Here is a 24,605-nt window from a genome sequence, read left to right on the forward strand (position 1 = left end):
TTACTGTTGTTTCTATAGATTTTTTTTTTATCCTTTCGTGTCTTTCTTTTTTTTCTGGCTTTGTGGCTTTCTTTAGTGATATATGTGGATTTCTTTCTCTTCATACTTTGCATATCTCTTACTGGTTTTTGATTTGTGGTTACTGTAAGATTTGTATATAATGAATATATAGCAGTCTTCTGTATATAGCAGTCTATATTAAGTTAATGAATACTTAAGTCTGAACCCATCCTTTACTCCTCTCCCCTCACCCCACATTTTATGTATACAGTGTCATACTTTACATCCTCTTATTTTATGAATCCCTTGACTGATTATTATAGATGTATTTATTTTTACCGCTTTTGTGCTTCCTACTATTCTTACTCTTAATTATGGTCTTTCCTTTCCACTCAGAGAGTCCCCTTTAACATTTTTTTTTAAGATATTATTTATTTATTTGACAGAGAAAGAGGGGAAACACAAGCAGGGAGAGTGGGAGAGGGAGAAGCAGGCTTCTCGCCCAGCAGGGAACCTGATGCGGTGCTCAATCTCAGGACCCTGGGATCATGACCTGAGTTGAAGGCAGACACTTAAGAACTGAGCCACCCAGGAACCCCCCATTTAACTGTTTTTATAGGGTTGCTTTAGTGGTATGAATTCCTCTAACTTTTGTTTGTCTAGGAGGCTCATCATCACTCCTTCTATTCTGAGTAATAACCTTGCTGGATAGAATATTCTTGGCTGAAAGTTATATATTTAATATATCATTGCTACTCTTTTTGGTCTACAAAGTTGAAAAGTCCACTGATAGTTTCATGGGTTTTCCCCTGTATGTAACTGTTTTCTCTGGGCACTTTTAAAATTCTTTCTTTATCCCTACTTTTTGCTATTTTAATTACTGTATGTCTTGGTGTGGACCTCCTTTTGTTGATTTTGTTAAGGGATCTCTGTGCCTCCTATATCTGAATTTCTATTTCCTTCCCCAGATTAGAGAAATTTTCAGGTATTATTTCTTCAAATAAATGTTCTGTCCCCTTTCTCTTCTTTTTCTGAAATCCCTATCATGCGAATATTATTACCATGGATAGAGTTACTGAGTTTCCTAAGTCTATTCTCATTTTGCATAATTACTTTTTCTCTCACCTGCTCAGCTTGATTATTTTCCATTTCTCTGTCCTCCAGGTTACTGATTTGTTCTTCTGTTTCTAATTTGCCATTTATTCCACCTAGTGTACTTTAATTTCAATTATTGTGTTCTTCATCTCTGGTTATTGGTTTGTCTTTTTTTTTAAATCTCTTTGTTAAGGGTCTCACTGATGTTCTCCAGTGTTTTCTCAAATCCAATATCCTAATGACCAGTGCTATAAATTCTCTATCAGGCATGTTACTTATCTCAGTTTTGTTCAGATCTCTTGCTGTGATTTTTGTCCTGTTCTTTCATTTGGGACGTATTTCTCTGTCTCCTCATTTTGTCTAACTCTCTGTGTCTGTTTCTATGTGTGAGGAAAGTCAGCTCTTGAAAGTAGTGGGCCGAGTGAGCAACTTTAACAAGGTGGATCTGGTCCTTTGCCAGAAGGAATGTGTCTCCTGTGCCAAGGCGGGTCCAGCTGGTACATCTGGAAAGTGTGCATAGGTGTGGCACTCAGTTTTAACAAGGTGTGTGCATAGCCATGGGAGATGACAGGTCTCTGCCTCAGGGACCAAGGCCCTGCAAAGTGTGTGATCAGGAAAAGAACTGAAAAGCTTTCCATGGGTCTTCTGGGGGAGGGGAGCTACAGTGAAGGGACTAAGACAAACGCAGGGGGAAGCAGTGAGGCACAGTATAAGCAAATTAGGTAGTGAATGCTGGCTCCCCATTGGTTCCTGCAGGTGGAATTGCTCTGTGATTAATAAATAAGTCTTCCTCCCCTATGCACCAGGCATTTTTCAAATTGCTGCTGTTTGTAAGCTGTATCTCTAGGGACAGGTTGTCATGCTGTCTCTTTAAGGGTAGGAACTGTTTCCAACCACACTCTAGGCTCTCCCAGACCAGAGCCTACCAATTTTTAAGGTTCCAGGATTTAAGTACAGGATTTAAGTGAAAGAACTCTAGAAATTTGGCCCTTTTAGTTTTCAAAGCCAACTGCTGTGGGGATTTGTCTTCACTGTGTGGGCTCCAGGCTGTGAAGGTCAGTTTCTCTTCCCTGAGACTGCAGCTCTCTCCCTCCTGCTGGGGACCATGGTCTATTTAGCTCCCTGCTGGGACTCTGCCCTTCCTACCCTCCTTAATGTGGCCTCTTCTCTCCATTTAGTTGTGGACTTTGTTCCACTAGTCTTCAGGTCATTTTCTGGGTTATTTACACTGATGTGTTTGTTATCTAGTTGTATCCATAGGACAAGGTAAGCTTAGGGTCCTATTACTCCACCATTTTCCCTAACTCGGCTATCTAACTCTCTCTTTTTTTTTTTTTAAGATTTTATTTATTTATTTGAGAGAGAGAGAGATGCAGGAGAGAATGAGTGGGAGGAGGTCAGAGGGAGAAGCAGACTCCCCGCTTAGCAAGGAGCCCGATGTGGGACTCAATCCCAGGACCCTGGGATCAGGACATGAGCTAAAGGCAGACACTTAACTGACTGAGCCATCCAGGCGTCCCTCAGCTATCTAATTCTTAATGTCAATCTGTTCATATATTCAGAATGATGTCTAAACTGACATTCACTAATCTTGGACACCAATAATTTTTGACTTGGGAGATCTATGTTCATTTTTTGACTTTTTCTTTGCATTTTTTTTGTATTGCCAGATATATTTCCATGAATAACATGAGGACATTTTGTTTGTTTGTTTGTTTCCTTCATAGAGAACATGGATTATTATTCTTAGAATTAAAAATTAACATATTTTAATGAAAAGGTAATTCAACTTGGGCTTCAGTGTCAGAGAAGTTTCAAATCCTGGATTTATTAGAGCCTGACTGTGTCTCTCTTAGCCTTCATGGAAAATGGAGATATTTACCTTCAACAGCCATGACTGGGGTTTGAGATGGTCTCAAACAGTTAACACAGTGCCTGGCAATAGAAGGTGCTTACCCAACAAATGAGAACCATGTATCATTTCTATTAGTGTAATCCCAGTGTGTTGCTTCTGTTTGTATCTTTAAATTTTCCCTACTTGTCTACTTTCAGCAAAGTGCTGTGTCACCAAGAATTTGGTATTAAACAACTATTGTGTCTGTTCCATGTGAGTGAGGCTGCCAGTGGGAGCCCCAGCCTAGTCCCTAGGCTAGGGTACATATGCTCTCGCCTATGTACAACCTAAAATTGTATGGGCTAGTTGCAAACACTATTTCCTAGTTGCAAACACTATTCAACTGAGAGGTGTTTCTGTATCCAGGCCAGCCTACTGCAGAGAACACTGGGGTTTTATGTGTTTTTATTTTTGGTAAAGATTGCTATGAATGAGCACACTTGTCATTCTGTTCTTCTGAGGTTATGACTTGCTATGTTGCAATTATGACTTGCATGTAGTAGTGTTACTGTGACGTTCCATGGATTGTAAACAATTGTAAACTGTATTTGTAAACAATTAAAAGCTTCCTTTGGCGGCTTCAGTAGGAGCTGGATGGAGCCTAGTCTAGTCTCAGACTCATTTGTCCCCTGTGTGCCCTACTTCCTCAATTCTAGCTTGCAGAGGGCGTTACTTCCCAATACACCACCACCCAGATCTTTAACCTTATGTTGCCCTTGGAATAATCTTTACAGAAAAGAAAGTTCTAGTACTTAAACAGTCTGGGTTATATACCCACATGGTTTTCTTTTCCATACTGATTTTTCACCCTTTCTTCCTTGTGCAGCTGGGCTCTCATGGAGACCAAAGCATCCCTACTTTTTTATAGGGCTGAAACCTGAAAAGCATCACCTAGTAAAATTTTCTGTCCCACAGTGCATCACAATACCGTTTGAATTTTCTATCCCACAGTGCATCACAATACCCTTTGAATGATGTAAAAGGATCACGCCCTATAACTCTGCAGTGTGCCTTTGCAGGATATCCAACACCAGGAGGCAGCTGAAATAACCGCTGTCCTCAGAAGACTGCCTTTAAGAACAAAGAAGGTTCTACACACTGCAGCCCAAGCAGGTAACACCAGTCTGGTCATTACCACCTAAACGTCTCTCCTCTCACTTAGTGGTTGCATTACTAAATAGCTGGTTGAATTTTGGATGTTCTGGAGATAACAGATCACAATTAAAGAAACTCTGTGGCAAAGCATTTTGAAAAGCCAAGAAATCTTTCAGAAAGGGAATATGCATACCTCTCAGCTTCAAATTATTGAGCAGATTTAGCTCATCATTTTTTTTTTCTTAGAAATGAGGTCTTTAGGGGCACCTGGGTAGCTCAGTTGGTTAAGCATCTGACCACTCTGGAACCCAGAGAAGAGGGCTTCTAGGCGATGGCACTAGGGGATGGATATCCCCAGGGGCCCAACTTCCCCCAATACCTTGCTTACCTGTATCACACCTCCAAGGTAAGGAGGCCCTGAGGACTCTGAGGTTATGAAGTACATCTAGAAAACCAATTGTTGTGGCTTATATACCAGTTTAAATGCCTCTCCTTATTTCTTGACTTTTCCCCAAATTACCAATAAATAACAGAATCTTGGGACCTGTCAAATAGCCTGCCTCTTCCCCTTCTTTGGACAGATTAATTAAATGATAAAACTTGCTAGTTATTTAACTGAGGTTCACAAGCTGACTAACATTACCAGGCAGTTATTACTGGTTCCACTCACTACCATACTGGGAGGACCTAACCTCTGATGTAACAAATAATATTTTTAGCTCTTTTCTACCATAAAAATTGATGCCAACTTAGAAATTTAAACCTCAGAAAGCCGATCTCCATGAGGAAAGCGTATCACATGCTTCATATCAGGGAAAATGTTCAGGTAGACATCTGTTCTGGGAGCCTTTTCCTTTAAAATTATGAAAGAGGGGGTTGGGAGTGGGGGTGGGGACACAGCCATTCAACTACTGGAAAGGTAACTTGTCAAGGATTCTGTTTCAGCAGCTACTGAGCTTCGATTGTATATCAACTTGTGCAACACTGTGATTAATATCTGACTTCAATTCTTCCACCAGGTAAGTAACATAAGAGCAGGACCACATGTCTCTTGCTAAATGCTTTTCCCTCACGCCTGGTGCAGTGCCAAGCAAAGGTAGTTGATCAATCAATATCTGTTGAGTGAATCAATGAATCAGTGGCACTGTAGCAGAAGGCGAGGGGTCTTGGAGTCAGACAGATTTGTGGGTTTTTGCTTGTTTACTGGCTGTGTAACCTTCAACATGAAATTTAACATCTTCTAGATAGTCAGGATATGATCAGGACTCCTGTGAGGACTGAGCGAAGTAGTGTGCATGCCAGCAGTTGGGGGGATAACGAACAGTCCCTCAGAATGATGTCTCTGCTGTCCCTTTTCAACAGAGGGTGGTTGATCTTTTTCAAAATTGTTTTGGCTACTTTAGTTCTCTTGCATTTCCCAATAAACTTTATAATAAACTGGTCTATAGCTACAAAAACTCCTGCTGGGAAGTTTGACCACATAAACCAGATCAGTGTGGAGAGATTGTCATCTTTGTGCTGTCAAGTCTCCCAAACCATGACCATAGTATATCTCTCAGATCATCTTTGATTTCTTCCATCAACATTTTTTAGCCTTCAGCATCCGGCATCTGTACAAGTCGTGTTAGATTGGTGAATAATGTTTCTCTTTTTTGAGCTAATGTAAATATTTGTGTTTTTTTTTAAATTTTAGTTATTTATGTGAGAGAGAGAAGTTGAGGTGATGGGGAGGAGCAGAAGGAAAGGGACAAGCAGACTCTGTGTTATGTGAGGAGCCCCATGTGGGGTTCTGTCTCATGACCCTGAGATCATGACCTGAGCCTACACCAGGAGTAAAACATTCAACTGACTGAGCCACCCAGGTGCCCCAATAATTGCGTTTTAAATTTTGGTTCCAATTCTTTATTTACCATATAGAAATGTAAGGCAGCTGGGTGGCTCAGTTGGTTAAGGGTCTTTGGCTCAGGTCATGATCCCAGGGTCCTGGGTTCGAGCCCCTCTTCAGGCTCCCTGCTCAGCAAGAAGCCTGCTTCTCCCTCTCCCTGCCCTCAACTCATGCTCACTCGCTCGCTCTCTCTCTCTCAAATAAATAAATAAAATCTTTCAAAAAAGTAAAGTATAGAAACGCAATTATATGTGTTGTTCTTGTATCCTATGATCTTGTTAAAAACAGTTATTTGTTTTAAGAGTTTGTTTGTAGGCTCCTTGGGATTTTCTACGAGTTTGTAGGCTTCTTGGGATTTTCTACATAGACAATTATATCATTTGTAAATAGGAACAGTTTTCTTCCTTTCCATCTATATGCCTTATATTTCCCCACTCCAGCCTTATTGCTCTGTGTAGGAATGGTGAGAGAGACATTCTTGCTTTGTTGCTGATTTTTAGGAAGAAATCAGTCTTTCACTATTAAGTATGACGTTAGCTATACATTTCTATAGATATTTCTTACTAGGTTGAAAACATCCCCTCATGGCTGGCTGAGAAATTTTACCATAAATTTTTATTACGGAGTTTTAATCAGATTTTTGACTGTTATTCTATTTTACAGAATTCTGATGTAATCCATGAAATAGTCTATAATTTCCAAAAGTTGCTGAGAAAGCTGACAAGATAAATCTTTTTTTTTTTTTTAATTTATTTGACACAGAGAGAGAGAGAGATCATGTAGGCAAAGAGGCGGGTGGGGGGGGGAAGCAGGCTCAATCCCAGGACCCTGAGATCATGACCTGAGCTGAAGGCAGAGACTTAACCCACTGTGTCACCCAAGTTCCCCGACAAGATAAATCTTATATCTTTGTTTCTGAAGTCAGTATCTTGACTATTAAGGCTGAGGAAGTTTCTTGCAGTGTATATCTCATACTCGTTTACCTTAGTCCAATTGCTTCTTTTCAGTTGGACTTTTGGCAAAGATCAAGTGTGTTACCTTAGTTCACCTCCTGAACTTCAGCATAATAAAAAATTCTATTGTTAAACTTTAATTTCTGTGTCCTGGGTGTCTAACCATAATAGTTTATGGGCCAGTGTTAATTAATTGGAAGTGGTTAAAATTCTCCTAAATGGGAGCTATGAGGATGCCCAAATTTTATCTCATTCTTACAAATGTATCTTAAGAAATAAATTCCATAGAATCAAATATAGTTATGCCAGCATGACCAAAATGTCCAACATTACAGCTGGGTTTCATAAATTATGGTATATTCAGTTACTCAATAAACATTTATGAAATGTCCACCATATGTCATTATAATCTTTGGCCCCTAGGGATACAGCTATGAGAACAAAAGACACTTTCCTGCCCTCTTGGAGCTTACTTTCCAGCCGGGGGGACAGACATAAATAAGGTACATAAACAAACATGCAGCATGGCAGATACTGATGAGTGTTTTGGAAACAAAGCATAGAGCATGGATAAGAAGTTCAGACATGGGAGTGGAATGTGATACGAGTTTAAATAAAGTGAAAGGTGGACCTCACCAACCAATATAAAGGAACATTAAATATTAGAATTAAGTACACTCTGTAGCAATGTGGTAAACTTTTCATATCTTATCAAAAAGGGATATAAAATAGGATATCTGCTGGGGTCAAGAATTTAAGTATTTGCATATATATATATATAATAAAAAAATGAAAACTGTTGTTCATGAATAATTTTATTATTATTTTACAGCATTGTTTACTCTGAGCATAATTACATTTTCAATTTAAAACAAGAAAACATTTGGGTGCTTGGGTGGCTCAGTTGGTTAATCATCTGACACATGGTGTCTTCTTGGGTCATGATTTCAGGGTCATGTGGCTGAACCCTGGGTCAGGCTCCATGCTAAGCAGGGAGTCTTCCTAAGGGTCTCTCCTGCTGCCCCTCCCCCTCTCTCAAATAAATAAATCTTTAAAAGAAAAAAAAAGTGAAAAGACTGTAAGGTTCCCTAAGGCTAATTTGAAGATGAATGAAATGTGTGAGGAGGATACAGAGAGAACTCATGTTTGCTCTGGAAAAATTTTATTTGGGGTACAGTTGAGAAAGAAGCTTCCACTGAGGCGACTAATTAAAATTACATAGATTTTTTCGTTACGTTGTTCAGGGTGCCGAGAACAGTGGTTGTGCAGGGTTGGCTGCGAGCATGGAAATGATGGCAAGTTTAACATGTGTTCATAATTATCTCATTCAGCTTTGGCATGCAAACCTAGTTTTTAAGATTGACTAAAATAAAATGTACTGACATGTCTTCCTGCAGACGACATTTTCCTCTGCGTTCAAGAGATGACAACTAATCACACAAGATGTGACTTGGTATCTATGTGGTAGCCCAGTTCCCTAAAGATGCAGAAAGACAGGTTACAACCATTGCCAGACAATGTCTTCCGATGATTCCGGGAGCTTATGCTTAGAATCCATGCGGGCTGTTCATGTGTTCTTCTGAAAATGTTTTTGTGGCATGGCCAAAGCATGGCAGCCCGGGCCTGGCTTATTCCCTCTGGTGTTGATTCAGAATTTCTAGGCACTGAGCAATCACTCTATCGTGAATGGCAGACGCAGTGTTGTCTTCATGAGACACAAATGTCCTGAATATCTTGCATTCTTCTCTCCAGCATGTCACTTCTCGTGAAGGAAAAGCCCAGCAGTCACAAAGCTTTCCGAGTTTAGGCAAGAGCTCGATGGTATTTACTCAAATTTTCTCTTCAGTCCTTTCTTCCCTTTTTATTTTTTTCCTAATAATCACACAAGGGCTAAAAGGGAAAACATTATATAATGAACAGGTTCCATTGGATAGCCAAATAGTCTGTAACAATGTAATCTGGCTTGAAAATGTTCGAGTTGCTTGAAAAACACAGTCAGAGGTGACAAAACGCAGCTAGCTGGCGTGTGGGCAATACGTTGACCTGTGTTGACTAGAGTAGGGGAGAGGGAGGCCCCATACACTGTTTTCTATCCCAGGGAAACCTGTCTCCCTCCCGGTTACTGCCTCCTGGGGGCTGTCCCAGTTTTGTTTTGGCTGGTGGTCAGGATGTCCTGGGGTTGTTCAATATAGCTTAAAAATACTTTCAAGATAACTGTCTCTGGAACCAAATGGGTCCCCATCCTGGTTCCTCAGTGACCTTGTACAAGTTACTCTACTTCTCAAGCCTTCAGGTTTCTTGTGAGTAATGTAGTGGGACCACTTCACAGGGTTTCTGGAAGGCTCAGAGAAGTTAGTTAATTCATATCACCTGACACATAATATATGCCCTTAGGTAGAAACTCAAATTTCTGTTTTCTCAAAGTTGCTGTTTTGGTTACAGAACACACACACATTATAGCTCACTTGACCCTCCAGAGAGGTATTGTAATCAACAACGTACAGAACGAGGAGCCTTCGTCTATTCCAGCTGCCATAACAAATTACTGTAGAATGGGTGGTTTCTAAACGTCAGAAATTGACTTCTCACAATTCTGGAGGCTGGAAGTCCAAGTTCAAAGCGCCAGTGTGGTCAGGTTCTGGTGAGAGCCCTCTGCTGGGCTGCAGGCTGCCAACTTCCTGTTGGCTCCCCACGTGACAGGAAGAGGGCAGAGCTCTCTGGGGTCTTTTTCTGTAAGATCACTAGCTCTGTTCATGGGGGCTCCACCCCTAATACTTCCCAAAGGCTCCGTCCTCAAGTAACACGGCTTTGGGTTCAGCGTATAACATGTGAATGTGAGGGGGCCAGAGGTAAGGTGTGAGACTCCTGTCAGTGTTCTTCTGCTACACTGTTCTTCGCCATGTTTATGCAAACAGCGGGCCAGTTGTCTCTATACACATATAATATGAACACAGTACAAAATTTATAAGGTGCACAAAAGGTAAACCATAAAAGAGTAAGGCTTTGTCCCTCCTCTGTCCACCAGGTATTCCTTTTGTTTCCCCAGTCTTGACTTTTTCTCAAGTGAATATTTATTTTTTTAATGAATTAATTAATTTTTTTATTATGTTAGTCATCATACAGTACATCCTTAGTTTTTGGTTTTTGGTTTTTGTTTTTCTTTAAGATTTTTTTATTTATTTATTGGACAGACAGATCACAAGTAGGCAGAGAGGCAGGCAGAGAGGAGGAAGGAGGCTCCCCGCTGAGCAGAGAGCCCAATGCAGGACTCGATCCCAGGACCCTGGGATCCATGACCTGAGCTGAAGGCAGAGGCTTTAACCCACTGAGCCACCCAGGTGCCCCACATCCTTAGTTTTTGATGTAGTGTTTCATGATTCATTGTGTGTAACACCCAGTGCTCCATGCAATCTCCTCCTCTGAATCCCCCCCTTCATTTTCCCCTTCTTTCTCCTAATGTCCTCTATGTTATTCCTTATGTTCTACAAATAAGTGAAACCATATGATAATTGATTTTCTCTGCTTGACTTTATTTACCAGTTTCGTCCATGTTGATAAAAATGTTGGTTATCATCCTTTCTGATAGCTGAGTAATATTCCATTGTATATATGGACCACATCTTCTGTATCCATTCATCTATTGAAAGGCATCCCGGCTCCTTCCACAGTTTGGCAATTGTGAACATTGCTGCTATGAGCATGGGGTGCATATGGCCCTTGTTTTCAATACATCTGTATCTTTGGGTTAAATGCCCAGTAGTGCAATTGCTGGGTCATAGTGTAGCTCTATTTTTTTTTTATTCTTTTTGAGGAAACTCTACACTGTTTTCCAAAGTGGCTGTTTCAACTTGCATTCCCACCAACAGTGTAAGAGGGTTCCTTTTCCCCCACAACCTCTCCAAACATTTATTGTTTCTCGCCTTGTCAATTTTTGCTGTTCTAACTGGTGTAAGGTGGTATCTCAGTGTGGTTTTGATTTGAATCTCCCTGATGGCTAGTGATGATGAACATTTTTTCATGTGTCTGTTAGCCATTTGTACATCTTCTCTGGAGAGGTGTCTGTTTATGTCTACTGCCCATTTTTTTTACTTATTTGTTTTTTGGGTGTTGAGTTTGAGAAGTTCTTTATAGGTCTTGGATATCAGCCCTTTATCTGTAATGTCATTTGCAAATATCTTCTCCCATTCTATGGGTTGCCTCTTTGTTTTGTTGACGGTTTCCTTTGCTGTACAGAAGCTTTTTATTTTGAGTAAGTCCCTGAAATTCATTGGCGTTTTTGTTTCCCTTGCCTTTGGAGACATGTCTTGAAAGAATTTGCTATGGCTAGGGTTGAAGATGTTACTGCCTGTGTTCTCCTCAAGGATTCTGATGTATTCTCGCCTCACATTGAGGTCTTTCATCCATTTAGAGTTTACCTTTGTGAATGGAGTAAGAGAATGGTCAAGTTTCATTCTTCTGTATATAGCTGTCCAATTTTCCCAGCACCATTTGTTGAAGAGACTATGTTTTTTCCATTGGATATTTTTTCCTGCTTTATCAAAGACTACTTGACCATAGTGTTGAAGGTCCATATATGGGCTCTCTGCTCTATTCCATTGGTCTATGTGTCTGTTTTTGTGCCAGTATCATGCTGCCTTGGTGATCACAGCTTTGTAATATAGCTTGAAATCAGGCAACGTGATGCCTCCAGCTTTGTTTTTCTTTTTCAACATTTCCTTGGTGATTTGGGGTCTTTTCTGGTTCCATACAAATTTTAGGATTGTTTGTTCCAGAACTTTGAAAATTACCATTGGTATTTTGTTTGGAATGCCGTTGAAAGTATAGATTGTTCTGGGCAGCATAGACATTTTAACGATGTTTATTCTTCTGATCCATGAGCATGGAATGTTTCCATATTTTTGTCTCTCCTTAAATTTCTTTTGTTAAGTGTTCTGTAGTTTCTAGAGTATATACCTTTGTTTACCTTTATTCCAAGGTATCTTATGGTTTTTGGTGCTATTGTAAATGGAATCAATTCTCTAATTTCTCCTTCTACAGTTAAACATTGTTAGTGTATAGGAAAGTACCTGATTTCTGTGCATTGATTTTGTAACCTGTCACATTTCAAATGAATATTTATTTATTTATTTATTTATTTTAAAGATTTTATTTATTTATTTGACAGAGAGAGATCACAGTAGGCAGAGAGGCAGGCAGAGAGAGAGGAAGGGAAGCAGGCCCCCTGCTGAGCAGAGAGCCCGATGCGGGACTCGATCCCAGGACCCTGAAATCATGACCTGAGCTGAAGGCAGCGGCTTAACCCACTGAGCCACCCAGGCGCCCTCAAATGAATATTTAGATGGAGTAGTCTTCTGTGCAAGTCTTGTTCTCCAGTAGGTGACCAATGCAATATTAATTTGAGCCTAGAAACATATCTGGGAAACACAAAAAGTTTGATGAAGTGGATGAGCCACTTACAAAATCATTGAAGGGACAATGAGAAGCAAACTCTGGGGAAGGCCTTCAGGAAACTTCTAGAATGCCTCCACAAAACTGACCCATCATGGGAGCAGCTACCTGGGCTGGAAGCTGCTTCCAGAACCTCCTCCCAAAGCCGCCACCACTGCCACTGCAGTGCCCACTCCACACTCCCAAAGATGGACAGCAGGGTTCAGCTACTGCCTTCAATGCACTTGCCTCTTGACACCCAGTGCTGGAGAAACTCACCATACCACAGCTTCCCAGCCTTGCCTGCCAGTAGAAAAGTTCCAAGCAGCAGTCAGTGGCCTCGGTCTTGTTTCTGCCTACTGAGTCTCAATCCAGTCTATAGGGTGGGAGGAGTCTAATTCCTATCCAGAGCTCTAGGTGCCAGGGATTCTGGGTGTGAAACACAGAGCCTGCAAGCTCATGTAGTAGGAAGGCACCCTAAGCAGAGTGAGAACCAGTTCAGTGGTTTCTGGTTTTATTTTGCATTTTTTAAAGATTTATTTACTTATTTTAGAGAGAGAGCAAGGGGAGGGGCAGAGGGAGAGGGAGACAAGCGGACTTCCTGCTGGGCGAGGAGCCTGATGTGGGGCTCTGTCTCATGACCCTGAGAACATGAGACAAAATCAAGTGTTGGACCCTAAACTATCTGAGCCACCCAGGTACCCCAGTAGTTTCTATCTTTTTTTCAAAAAAGTATATTTGTATGTATTGGCTTACGCTTTCCACTTTTTTTTTTTTTGTCCTTTTTTTGCAAAAGCCATGGTTAGTTTATCCACTCCTCAGTTTTCTTACTGTTATTTCTTTCAAGACAGATTTGGTGGCACTAGACAGCTCCTGCGTGGAAATGGATGGTGTGTAGAGTGTGTTCACACAATATGATATATAGTATGTAGTGTGTATGGATTTGCAATATCGACCTTCACTCTGTAATATTTTTTAGATTCCCATCCATCATGACTGCCATCCGGCTTCGAGAATTTATTGACCGCCGCCCAGTGATCCCACCCAGGTAATGTCCTTGCAGACAGAGATGCCATCCAGAGCTGCCCTGGGGCAGTTGGACACCTGGGGGGCCAACTTGCTCACCTGCTGCTCTCTGATTGACAGACAGCTGTTCCCAGAGGTTCCAGTGACATTTCTTTGGGTTTGGGGAAAGGTAAAAAAAAAAATCCCACACTCATGGTAAAATCCAAGCAAACCGGCAACTTTGAACTCCCCAAAGAGGGAAGGATATTGGTTTTTGCTTGGAAAGCCCACATTTTAGTGAGGAGCCCTTTACTCTGCTTGGAATCAGACTCCTTCATCCTTCTCCCATATGGGGGGCAGTTGCCCAGATTGAAACTAAGTAGGATTTTTGTGCTTTCTCCTGATTCATAGATGGTCCAAGACTAACAAGTCCTAGATGTGTTTTACTGTGCTAAATTCATTGCTAAGAGATCGCGGATAATAATCTGTAGATCCTAACCTCGCCTGCCCTTCACCACTGGCCGTGGGGTCTGCAAAGGGTTAGAAGCTATGAAATTCAGGCAGGAACTCTCCCATAGCAAGTGACTTTGGGGTCAGCCTCTTTGGCTTCGTGGTTTCAAGTAAGCCTCATGTTTGTTTTCGTATCTAGTTATTTTTAAGAATGTTTAGTCAACAAAGATAAGTCCTTCTGCTTCCAGAAATGACTGAAGTAGGGGCAGCGAAAGGATGCTTTGTTCCTAGATACTGTGAGTCCTCTTCGGAGAAGCTCCAGACTACCCTTAACCCACATGAGGAAGAACTGGAGGGAGACAGGGCTGGGTTCCTGTATTTCCCAGTTTCTGCCTCCCCACAAGCCCTTGGTCTTTCTGAGTGTGTTTGAGGCCTGTCTTATCCACTGTCAGGGTATTTAACTGTGGGTCATCCCCTGGGCAAAATGGAAACAAACCTCCCCCAGGTGCTGCTACCCGGAGTTCTGTGGAACCAAGTCTGAGTCACTGGGTCTGGCCTAAGCCAGCCTGTGGGGAGCCTGAGGGTTAGGGTGGGATGCAGTGCAGGAGGCAGGGGGTCCATGAAGTCCTAAGGGGGGCTGGATTCTGTTCTCTTGCTCATCCATTGGAACCCCACAAGGAGGCAGGCTGCTTGAACTAGGCAGTTCCCAGGTGGGGTCCCAGCCTCCCCACCGTACTCACGGTGGAGCTGGTCCTCATGGACTTGACGCCATTGACCTTTGCAACCGTAGCGGGGTCCAATCCTTCATGAGGTTCCTCAGTGGCACCTCTGGAATGTTATCTCCCACACTCAGCTGCCTCTCCCCATCACCACAGCCAACTGCCCACTCCTGTCTTCCTCCCTCCCGGCCTCCAGAGGGCGCTCCATGAAATGTAAATTGGATCAAAGCCCTCAGTTGCATGAAACCCTGCAGTCCCTGCATGTGGTATAAAATCTAAACTCTGCTGGGGTCTATCCGGCCCTCCATGAACTGGCCCTGACCCCGCTTCAGGCTCCTCCCTCCTACTGTCTTTCCTTTGTTCCCCCAACAGGCCCACCTGGCTCACACCCAGCGCATATTTGCTCATTTCATCTTCACAACGACTGTGAGGTATAGAGGAGAAACTGAGGCATGGAGTAGTTAAGTGACTGTCCCAATCCTAGCGATAGGATTTGAAGCCACGGGTCTGGCCCCAACATCCGTGCTCTTGACCCCTGCACTTGGCTGCATATCCAGGGAGGTCCCTGGGGTGGGCTCATTTGCCCCCCTCCGCCCACCACTGTCACCTCTGCAGAGCCAACGGCCACAAGCAGTAGTTTCTCCGTGCGCATTTGTTGAAAAAAAAAAAAAGAATGAACATGAATCAGTGAGTATCTTGTCACAGATTTGTGGCTTGGCATCCTGCTGACTGGCAGGATCCTGTGGAAGACACGCACCTCCTCCTTCCTCTCAGACAACATCGGGTCCCTCCCTCCATGCCCAAACATTGGCTCCTCGTGAGGGAAAATGGAATCACACACTGGCAGGGGCACCTGATAAAATTAAATATTCAAGGGCTCACGCAGCTCCCTTAAGAACTGTATCAGATGCAAATGTGACTTGCTGTCACCCCCAGGCGACAGGCCCCACCCAGGCAGGGCTGAGGGCCGGGTTGGTCTACAAAGCACAGGATGCTCCCAAAACGATTGCTTCGTGTGGAGGAAGCACAGTGCAGTGTGGAAGAGAAAAGATGGCAAATTTCTGTCAGACATAAGATGGATTTTTGAAACACCACCTGAAGTGGTGTCTGGGAGACCCAGAGGCAGCTGTTCCTTCCCAGAGCCATGACAGCACCTACCACAGATCACCAAGGATGTTCACGTCGTCTGGTTGACTCATGGAGTCGTTCCAAAGGGGTGATGGTGCCCCACACTTTACTGACAGGGAACCTGAGGATCCCCTCTTCCTTGAGGGGACAACGAGTCTGGGAGATGGCAGAGCAGGCATGGCGTTGACCCATCCTCTGTGCTGACTTGCTCATGTCCTCTCTAAGTGACTCATTCCCTTGAGCCTGTTCCTGACTGGCCCTGCGCTTACTCATTGTGTGTGATGAGTTAGTGCCTGAGTGTGGTTTCCCTACCAGATCGTGAACTCTTGGGTAGAAGACAGTATTTATCATCACTGTGTCCCTAGCACCTGGCCCATGGCGGCCACAGTAGGGCCTTCAATGGGAAATTGTCTCACTGAATGGAAGGTCACGTCCAGCTCTCAGGCCCACACTATTCTTTCTCCTCTTCCTGTGGTGCACGACCTCTACTTCCTGTCTGCCCATGAGAGAACCCCAGAGTTCCTATAGAAATAACACTGAACTCTTCTGGGAAAAAAGCCATCCTGTGTACACGGAGATGACTCTGGATGCCCCATGGAGTTCAGCGAATGGGGTTTGATCCATGGCTCTGGCGTTTACCAGGCAGGTGATATTTGGAGAGCCCACTTGACCTTTCTGAGCCTCAATCTCCTGTTCTGTAACAGGGTGTTCATAATATTTACCTGGCAACGTGACTGGGAATTAGATGAGGTCACCTTCCTAAAGCCTGAGGCTCAACACAGACATAACAGAGGACAGCAGAGTCACTTAGGAGCATGGGCCCCCTCGGGCCTTGGGGCCAGGTTCTTGAGGGATGAACGCTCTTGACTTCTCCTGTGGGTACTGGATTTTGTCCATGGATAAGCCCAGATTTCTGCTCTGGCGACATGCACCCGCCCAGGGGACAGGTTGGCTCTTGCCTAGACAGAACATGTCACCTGAAAGAGCCAAGTTGTCAGAGACTGCTGAACAATGTGTGGGGGAATCAGACAAAGCAGGACTCCTCCTCCCACACGAGAAGGAAAGACCTTCCTACAACTTGTTCAGCAATCTTGAGAGCCACGTTAGCGGATGGGCCTAAGCAGAGTCCGGCACATCTCTTCAGCCAGGTCCTCTCCCCAGCTTCTCAGGAGAGGCCAGCTACGGTGAGGCCTCTGGGAACACAGGCCGGCGGGGCCAGGGTGGGCATTGCCCCTCATTAAGTTCCTGCCAGGGAACATTCTCCTGTTTGAGCTGAAGTTAGTCACACAGGGTGCTTGGAAAGTCTACGCAAAGAGTTGGAGGCAAAAGCCACCCTTTATTCCCCAAACCATTCAGCTTCTCCACCCAACCCTACGTCCCTCCAGCACCCGCTCACACACTTTCCCTTCCTTTCTCAACTTCTGGGCCAAAACCCACCAAGAGAGATTCCCCAGGGATGGCGAGCAGGGCTTGTTACCCAGTGCTGGAGAAGAAGGGCTTCTCCATTCTCAAAACAGCTTTGGCAGACTACGTTCAAGGAGCAGGGCTTAGGTGACTCACCGGTATACAGCAGGCACTGGTTAAATGCATGCTAGGGAAGAATCCATGGTTAAGACTCAGCCTACTGGAAACGGCACAACAACTGTGAGAAACCAGTGTGACTTTGGAACCCCAGCTGGGTTCTTAACAAACCATAACATGGCCCTAGGGTCTTCTCTCCAAGGTAGCGCTTCAGAAACGGGATGGTGCCCAAGAAAGTCCCACTCCCAGGTGCTCAGAAATGTCATTTTTTCCGTGTTATTGTGCCAGTTCCTCCTGCTCTGTATGACTAAATCCCTGCTGTTATGTACTCTTCGGGGCTCAGCCACATCATCCCAGCCATAGGGCAGGCCCAGACAGCCTGTGATTTTCTGAAAATCAGAGCTCCCTGAGGTCCTGTTTGCCAAGACAGACAGACCCACCCTGTTCACAGTGCTTGCCTTTCATACTTTCTAGACAGCGAGGTTTCCACCGGCCCCCACACACTCCACACGGATCCCAACCCTGGCCACGTCTTGGGTTCTAAAATTCGCCTCACCTAGAATCTATTTTCCATCCTATTTGCCTACCCCCACTTCCCTCCACAAAGCTCAGGGTTTCTCCGTGTCCCACGTCCGTGACTACGGTTGCCTCTTGGCCAGTCTCTATACCTCTCGTCCAAAGGTCCACCACTTTGTGGTCCACGCTGCCACCGGAAAAGATCTTTCTAGAATAAAAATGGTCCTAAGCCTTTCATCTTCTTAAAAATGCTACCAAGATTCCATGTCACCTACAAGAGTGGTTCTCAACCTCTCAAGACACAATGCTCCCTTTATTTCTAACAAATATCTTATAATGTTCCTCCTGCTCTTCTGAAATAAAATCTGCAAATAACATAATCCAACTACATGCAATTCTTAAATGACTACATAATGCAGGGACTATAATCTATGAGGAAAAGTAATTGATTATAAAATAAGATGTCCTTCAAAAGGTGAGGTCTGGGCACCACCGCACCCTCACTGCGCCTCACCACACCTCGTCTCACCTCCTCTGTCCCCAGCTCTGGGGGTTCAGCTACCCGCCCTGTCTCACCTTCACGCCCAGAAACACTTCCTACCTCCTTTGTGCCTCAAAACTTCCTCAAAACCCAACCCTCCCCAGCGGGGCTAGGCTTCCTCCTCCAGCCCAAAGCACCCTATGCGTTAAGCCTTTCTAGTGTCTGTTCATTTCTTGCATCATACGCTTAATCATCACAGTTAAAAAAAAAAAAAAAAAAAAAAACACTTGTGAAAGTTTGTAAATCTACTCAAAGTAGAAAAAAAAATCAGCATAAGGAGCACCCATTAATCCATTTTCACATTGTAACAATTATCAGCATTTACCCCCCTGGTTTTATATGGCTTCTTATTTCTTTTTCTCATATTTTGAAACTAATACCTGACAAGACGAATATTTCCTTATGAATCTTGAGAACCAAATCCTGAAAAATGGGTAACAGAAGATACTCCCATCAAGAAAGAAATTCCATGGGTTTCAAGAGCTCCTTGCCAGGAACCAGGGGCAAAGTGCATGGAATTTTTTATCAGACCACAAGTGACATTCTTCTGTAAAGAACTAATGGTAGTAACTGCTTTTTAATTTTTTTTTTTAATCACCCTCTTACTTTCTCTACTAGTATATTCATCACTCATCAGGGAAAGGACGTCCAAGGATATTACCCCGGGCAGCTGGCAAGAGTCCATTTTGATTCTAGTATGAAGAGACATCCCAGGTAAGACACCTTCCCAAATCTTAGTTTTCAAAAATTTCACTAAAGCGAGAAGGATAAGTGAAAAAAAAAATGGGAGTCACAAATTGTAGTCATAATAGTAATAAGAAGAGATACTAATAATTGTTATTTAATGAATTCAAAAAATGTGGAAGGAGCTACACCAAACTGTTAACAATGGCTTTTTCTGAATGGTAAGAGGGCAGTATTTGATTTTATTTTTTACCTTTTTCTCCATTTTCCAGATTTTCTCTAATGAACATGTATTACTTTTATAATCAACAATAAATATAGAATGTTATGAAATCATCAAAGAAATTTAAGAAACATCATGAGTTCAGAGTTTCACCTTGTTCAGAAAACTCACCCTTCCTGAGACACAGTTTCCCTCTCAGTAAAATTGTGAATTTGGCCTAACTGGTTTCTGCCTTTCCAGATGCGATTTTTAAGAAGAAAAGGAAAAAATAAAAAGCAGTCACTTCAATATTATTTTCTAGTTTGGAGAGGCTAGAAACCATAGTAGTTAGGAGCCACAATTTGAGTTAAATTTTGAAATGGTTGATTCTGGGCAACCTTCTCTCTAAATCCTTCTCTGGAGTCCGTTACTTTATTTGTTAGGTAAAATAATTGGTGTAAAATTCCAGAACATAGCAAGCATTTGAAATATGATTGCTCTAATTTTGAGTTCATTGTCTAATATATTTTACAAATTTCTTCTCTTTATCACCTTTACTATAGTTAACTTTAGATTAGCCTCCATGTAAGGAAAAGGGAGCCATGCCATCTATTAAGCAGCACAAAGTCTTAACTTAATAGAAGATCAAACTAGAAGTAGCGTTAGAGGTCATTCTGATCCAGTTAAGTCAATAAGATAGCCCAGAGAAGTGCCATGTCTTGTACCCGAGGTACAGTTGGTTGGTGTGAAAGCTGGTACTTGGAACTATGCACATTTTCTGATTTTCAGTTTAAGGCTTTGTGTTCTAATTTAGATCCACAATAGACTAAACTCTTGTCAAGGGTGGCCCCACCACCAGGGCACTCTCCCCATGGACTCTGTGGGCTGTGACAACACTCCCAACTCCAACACCCAGCACCTGAATGTCAGTCCTCCCCATAGGACGGCTCAGGCAAAGGAAACCTTGACTCTACTTCTACTAGACTCTGACGAGATTAGTGCCCACCCAAGATGAGCCTCAAGGGGGAAACTGAGTGCACATACCAATCAATGACTATAGTAAGCTTCTAGTTAAAAAGAAGGAAAAGTCGGGGCGCCTGGGTGGCTCAGTGGATTAAGCCACTGCCTTCGGCTCAGGTCATGATCTCAGGGTCCTGAGATTGAGTCCCGCATCGGGCTCTCTGCTCAGCAGGGAGCCTGCTTCCCTCCTCTCTCTCTCTCTCTCTCTGCCTGCCTCTCTGCCTACTTGTGATCTCTCTCTGTCAAATAAATAAATAAATATCTTTATTAAATAAATAAATAAATAAATAAATAAATGTGATTAATCATGGTGATCCCATCAAGTAAGGCTACATCCTACTAATAGATGATTGGGTTTAGATGTTCCTAAATCTCACCCAACATCTAATATTTTTCACACCTAGAGCTGCTCATTTCATATATTTTATAGTTCAAAAATACCCATGTTGGGGTGCCTGGCTGGCTCAGTCGGTAGAGCGTGTGACTCTCAGTCTCTGGGTCTTGAGTTCAAGCCCCACATTAGGAGTAGAGATTACTCAAAAAAAAAAAGGAAAATAAAATTTAAAGACATACATGTTTATTATAACATTTAGAAAACATTAATAAAAAAAGAATTGAAATTACCCATAGTGTCACACTCAGAGATAATCATGCAGAATATTCCAGATCTACACAAAATGTAATGAATAGTATTTTTTCAAAGATTTTATTTATTTATTTGACAGAGATCACAAGTAGGCAGAGAGGCAGGCAGAGAGAGAGGAAGGGAAGCAGGCTACCTGCCAAGCAGAGAGCCCGATGCGGGGCTCGATCCCAGGATCCTGGAATCATGACCTGAGCCGAAGGCAGAGGCTTTAACCCACTGAGGCACCCAGGCACTCCAGAATGAATAGTATTTTGAAACCCTTTTTTCCCTAGTTTATTGGGATAGTGTTGACATATAACATTGTATTCTTTTAGGGTATACAACATAATGATTTAATATATGTACATATTGTGAAATGATTATTACAATAAATTTTGTTTATATCTGTCACCCCATAGAGCTGTATATCTTTTCACTCATGATGAAACTTTTAAGATCTATTGTCTTAGCACCTCCCAAATACACAATACAGTATTATTAACTATAATCACCATACAGCACATTATATTTCCAGAACTTACTTTCTGGAAGTTTATCCCTTTTGACCTCCTTCCCCCTGTTTTCCCCATCCCCCAGCTCTGCCTCTGGCAACCAGCATTCTGTTCTCTATGCATTAGTTTTTTTATATTCCACATTTAAGTGAGATCATACAGTACTTGTCTTTCTCTATTTGACATTTCACTTGGCACAATGTTCTCAAGGTCCATCCCTGTTGCAGCAAATGGTGGGTTTTCCTTCTTTTCGTGGCTGAAGAGTATTCCATTTTATACGCGTACACACCATCTCCACCCATTCATCCGTCAATGACCACTTCGATTGTTTCTGGGTCTTGGCCTTTGCCAATAACACCACAATGAACGTAGGGGTACAGCTATCTCTTTGAGATAGGAATTTCATTTTTTTTTTCTGATAAACATCCAGAAGTGGAATTACTGGATCATATGATAGCTCTATTTTTCATGTTTTGAGAACCCACATACTTTCCACAGGGCTGCATTCCTGCCAACAGTGCACGAGGGTTCCTTTTTTTCTTTTTTCTTTCTTTCTTTCTTTTTTTTTTTTTTTTTGCCAACACTTCTTATCTCTTGCCATTTTGACAACAGCCATTCTAACGGCTGTGAGCTGATAGCTCAGCGTGGTTTCCATTTGCATTTCCCTGGCAATTAGTGACTTGGAGCCCTCTTCATGAACCTGTTTGCCCTCTGTACATCTTCTTTGGAAAAACAATGTCTATTCAGATTCTCTGCCCATTTTTTAATCATATTGTATTTTTGCTATTGAGTTGAAGGAGTTATTGAGGTATTTTGGATATTAAGTCCTTATCAGATCTATGATGGGCAAATATTTTCTGCCATTCTGCAGGTTGCCTTTTTTTTTTTGGCTTCCTTTACTGTGCAATAAAAGCTTTTTAATTTGATGTAGTACCATTTATTTTTGTTTTTGTTGCCTTTCCTTTTGGTGTCAAATCCAAAAAAAAAAAAAATCCTTGCGAAGACTGATGTTAAGGAATTTACTCCCTATGTTTTCTTCTAAGAGTTTTATGATTTTAGGTCTTACCTTCATGTCTTTAACCTATTTTGAGTTGAATTTTGTGTATGTTATAAAATAGTTTTATCTGTTGCATGTGGCTTTCCAGTTTCCCAACACTACTTATTGAAGAAACTATCCTTTCCCCATTGTATACTTTTGGTTCCCTTGTCATAAATTAATTGACTACATCGATGTGGGTTTATGTCTGTGTTCACTGTTCTGTTCTGCTGATCTATGTGTCTATTTTTACTCCAATAGTATACTGTTTTGATTACTGTAGTTTATAATATGAAATCAGGAAGGATGATATCTCTTCTAGGTTCTTCTTTCTCAAGATTACTTTGGCTATTTTGGTCTTTTATGGGTCAAATTTTAGGATTCTTTATTCTAGTTCTATGAAAAATGTCTGGAATTTTGATAGGGGTTGCATTGAAAATGTAGGTTGCTTTGATAGTATGACCACTTTAGCACTATTAATTCTTCCAATTCCTGAGCACAGACTATCTTCCCATTTATTTGTGCTTTTCCCCATTTCTTTTATCAATGCCTTACAGTTTTCAGATTACAGTTCTTTCACCTGATTAAATTTACTCCTAAGTATTTTATTGTTTTGATGCAATTGTAAATGGGATTGTTGCCTTAATTTCTGTCTGATAGTTTCTTGTTAGTGCATAGAAATGCAATAAATTTTTGTATATTGATTTTGTATCCTGCAACTTTACTGAATTCCTTTATTTTTTTTTAATTTTTTTGAAGTTTTATTTATTTATTTGACAGAGAGAGACACAGCGAGAGAGGGAATACAAACAGGGGGAATGGGAGGAGAAGCAGGCTTCCCACTGAGCAGGGAGCCCAATGACCTGAGCTGAAGGCAGATGCTTAACAACTGAGCCACCCAGGAGTCCCTACTGAATTCCTTTATTAGTTCTAACAGGTTTTTTTGTGGAGTCTACATACAATGATGTTATTTGCAAATAGAGACAGTTTACTTCTTTTTTTTCCTATTGGGATACCCTTTATTTCTTTTCCTTGCCCAATGGCTCTGGATGGGACTTCCAAAACTATGTCGAATAAAAGTGGTGAGGGTGAGCATCCTTGTCTTATTTCTGATCTTAGAGGAAAAGCTTACAACTTTCTACCTTTGAGTATGATGTTAGCTGTGAGCTTGTCCTATATGGCCTCTCATTCCACTGAAATATGTTCCCTTGATACCCACATTGTTGACAGTTTTTAAAAATCACAAATAAATGTTGAATTTTGTCAAAATTTTTTTTGCATCTATTGAGATGATTGTATGGTTTTTATCCTTCAATTTGTTAATGTGGCGTATTTTGTTGATTGACTTACAGATGTTGAACCATCCTCGCAGCCCAGGAATAAATCCCACTTGATTATGGTGTATGATCCTTTTAATGTATTATTGAATTCAGATTGATAATATTTTATTGATTGAAACCTTGTTCTTTATAATAGTTTTGAGATCATTCACATCCCATACAACTCATCCATTTAAAGTGTTCGATGCAACTGAAACCTATGTTTAGACCTAACTCTGTATTGCAGACTCTTTCCCGTCTCAAAATTTATAATTCTACAGCACCACTTTTAGCGGTGGTAGGGTACTCTTATATATATTCGTATCATTTTCTAAATAATCCCCCTTTTTTTCACATGAAGATTGTATCCATTCCTTTATGATCATAAAATACTTTGGTGAGCATTCTAGGAGCTAAGTCTTTGCTGACTTTCCTACTTTCTGGAGTTGCTGCAACAAGGTATATGCACATTTTAAGGATATCAATACTCATTACCAAAGTATTCTCCCACAAGTTGCCCACTGAATGTGTACTCCCAGAATTGCATGAAGCTATTCCCCCATTACACACTGATTCTTCTTTATTTTTACCTTCAGAGGGTAGTTATCTCGGTGGAGCTACAGGAAAGTTATAACTGATTTCGGTCATACTGAAAAATTACAGTGGGAAAAGGTATTGGGGAGATCTGGAGTACAGGATGTAGCCACGCATGAGCAGACCCTACAGAAGTTTTGATGCAGGTCACCTTCTATAACCTGTGACTGGACAGGAGGAGGAATGTTAAAGCAGGGGAGCAGGGAACCAGGATCCCCAAGCCACCCACTGAAAACTGCTGGGCTGACCCTGGAGCTATGGAGTCTTGCCAATGGCATCTCAGTAGCCTCCCGGCCATTTCCAGAGAATGGATCTCGGCTGATGAGAACATGGAATGCTTTTCTTCTACTGGGTGGTCAGTAAGCTCTTTCTATTTTCATTTAG

At 42.0% G+C, this 24,605-nt stretch overlaps 1 protein-coding gene across 4 annotated transcripts in view; it reads left to right on the forward strand.

The window, feature by feature from the left end:
- The first annotated feature begins 4,000 nt into the window (after nt 1-4,000).
- C17H1orf100 (chromosome 17 C1orf100 homolog) overlaps nt 4,001-24,605 on the forward strand; it is a 28,422-nt gene continuing 7,817 nt past the window's right edge. The window contains exons 1-4 of one of the 4 annotated variants that reach the window (XM_032318793.1): nt 4,001-4,102; nt 5,030-5,103; nt 13,329-13,397; nt 18,848-18,943. In XM_032318793.1, coding sequence (XP_032174684.1) covers nt 13,342-13,397; nt 18,848-18,943 — 152 coding nt within the window. In that variant the 5' untranslated portion in view covers nt 4,001-4,102; nt 5,030-5,103; nt 13,329-13,341. Of the gene's footprint in view, nt 4,103-5,029; nt 5,104-7,344; nt 7,426-13,328; nt 13,398-18,847; nt 18,944-24,605 lie in introns of those variants that run through there. The other 3 variants (XM_032318794.1, XM_032318795.1, XM_032318796.1) reach the window with 3 other exon arrangements.

This window comes from Mustela erminea, chromosome 17, assembly GCF_009829155.1.
Source record: "Mustela erminea isolate mMusErm1 chromosome 17, mMusErm1.Pri, whole genome shotgun sequence".
Lineage (NCBI taxonomy): Eukaryota > Metazoa > Chordata > Mammalia > Carnivora > Mustelidae > Mustela > Mustela erminea.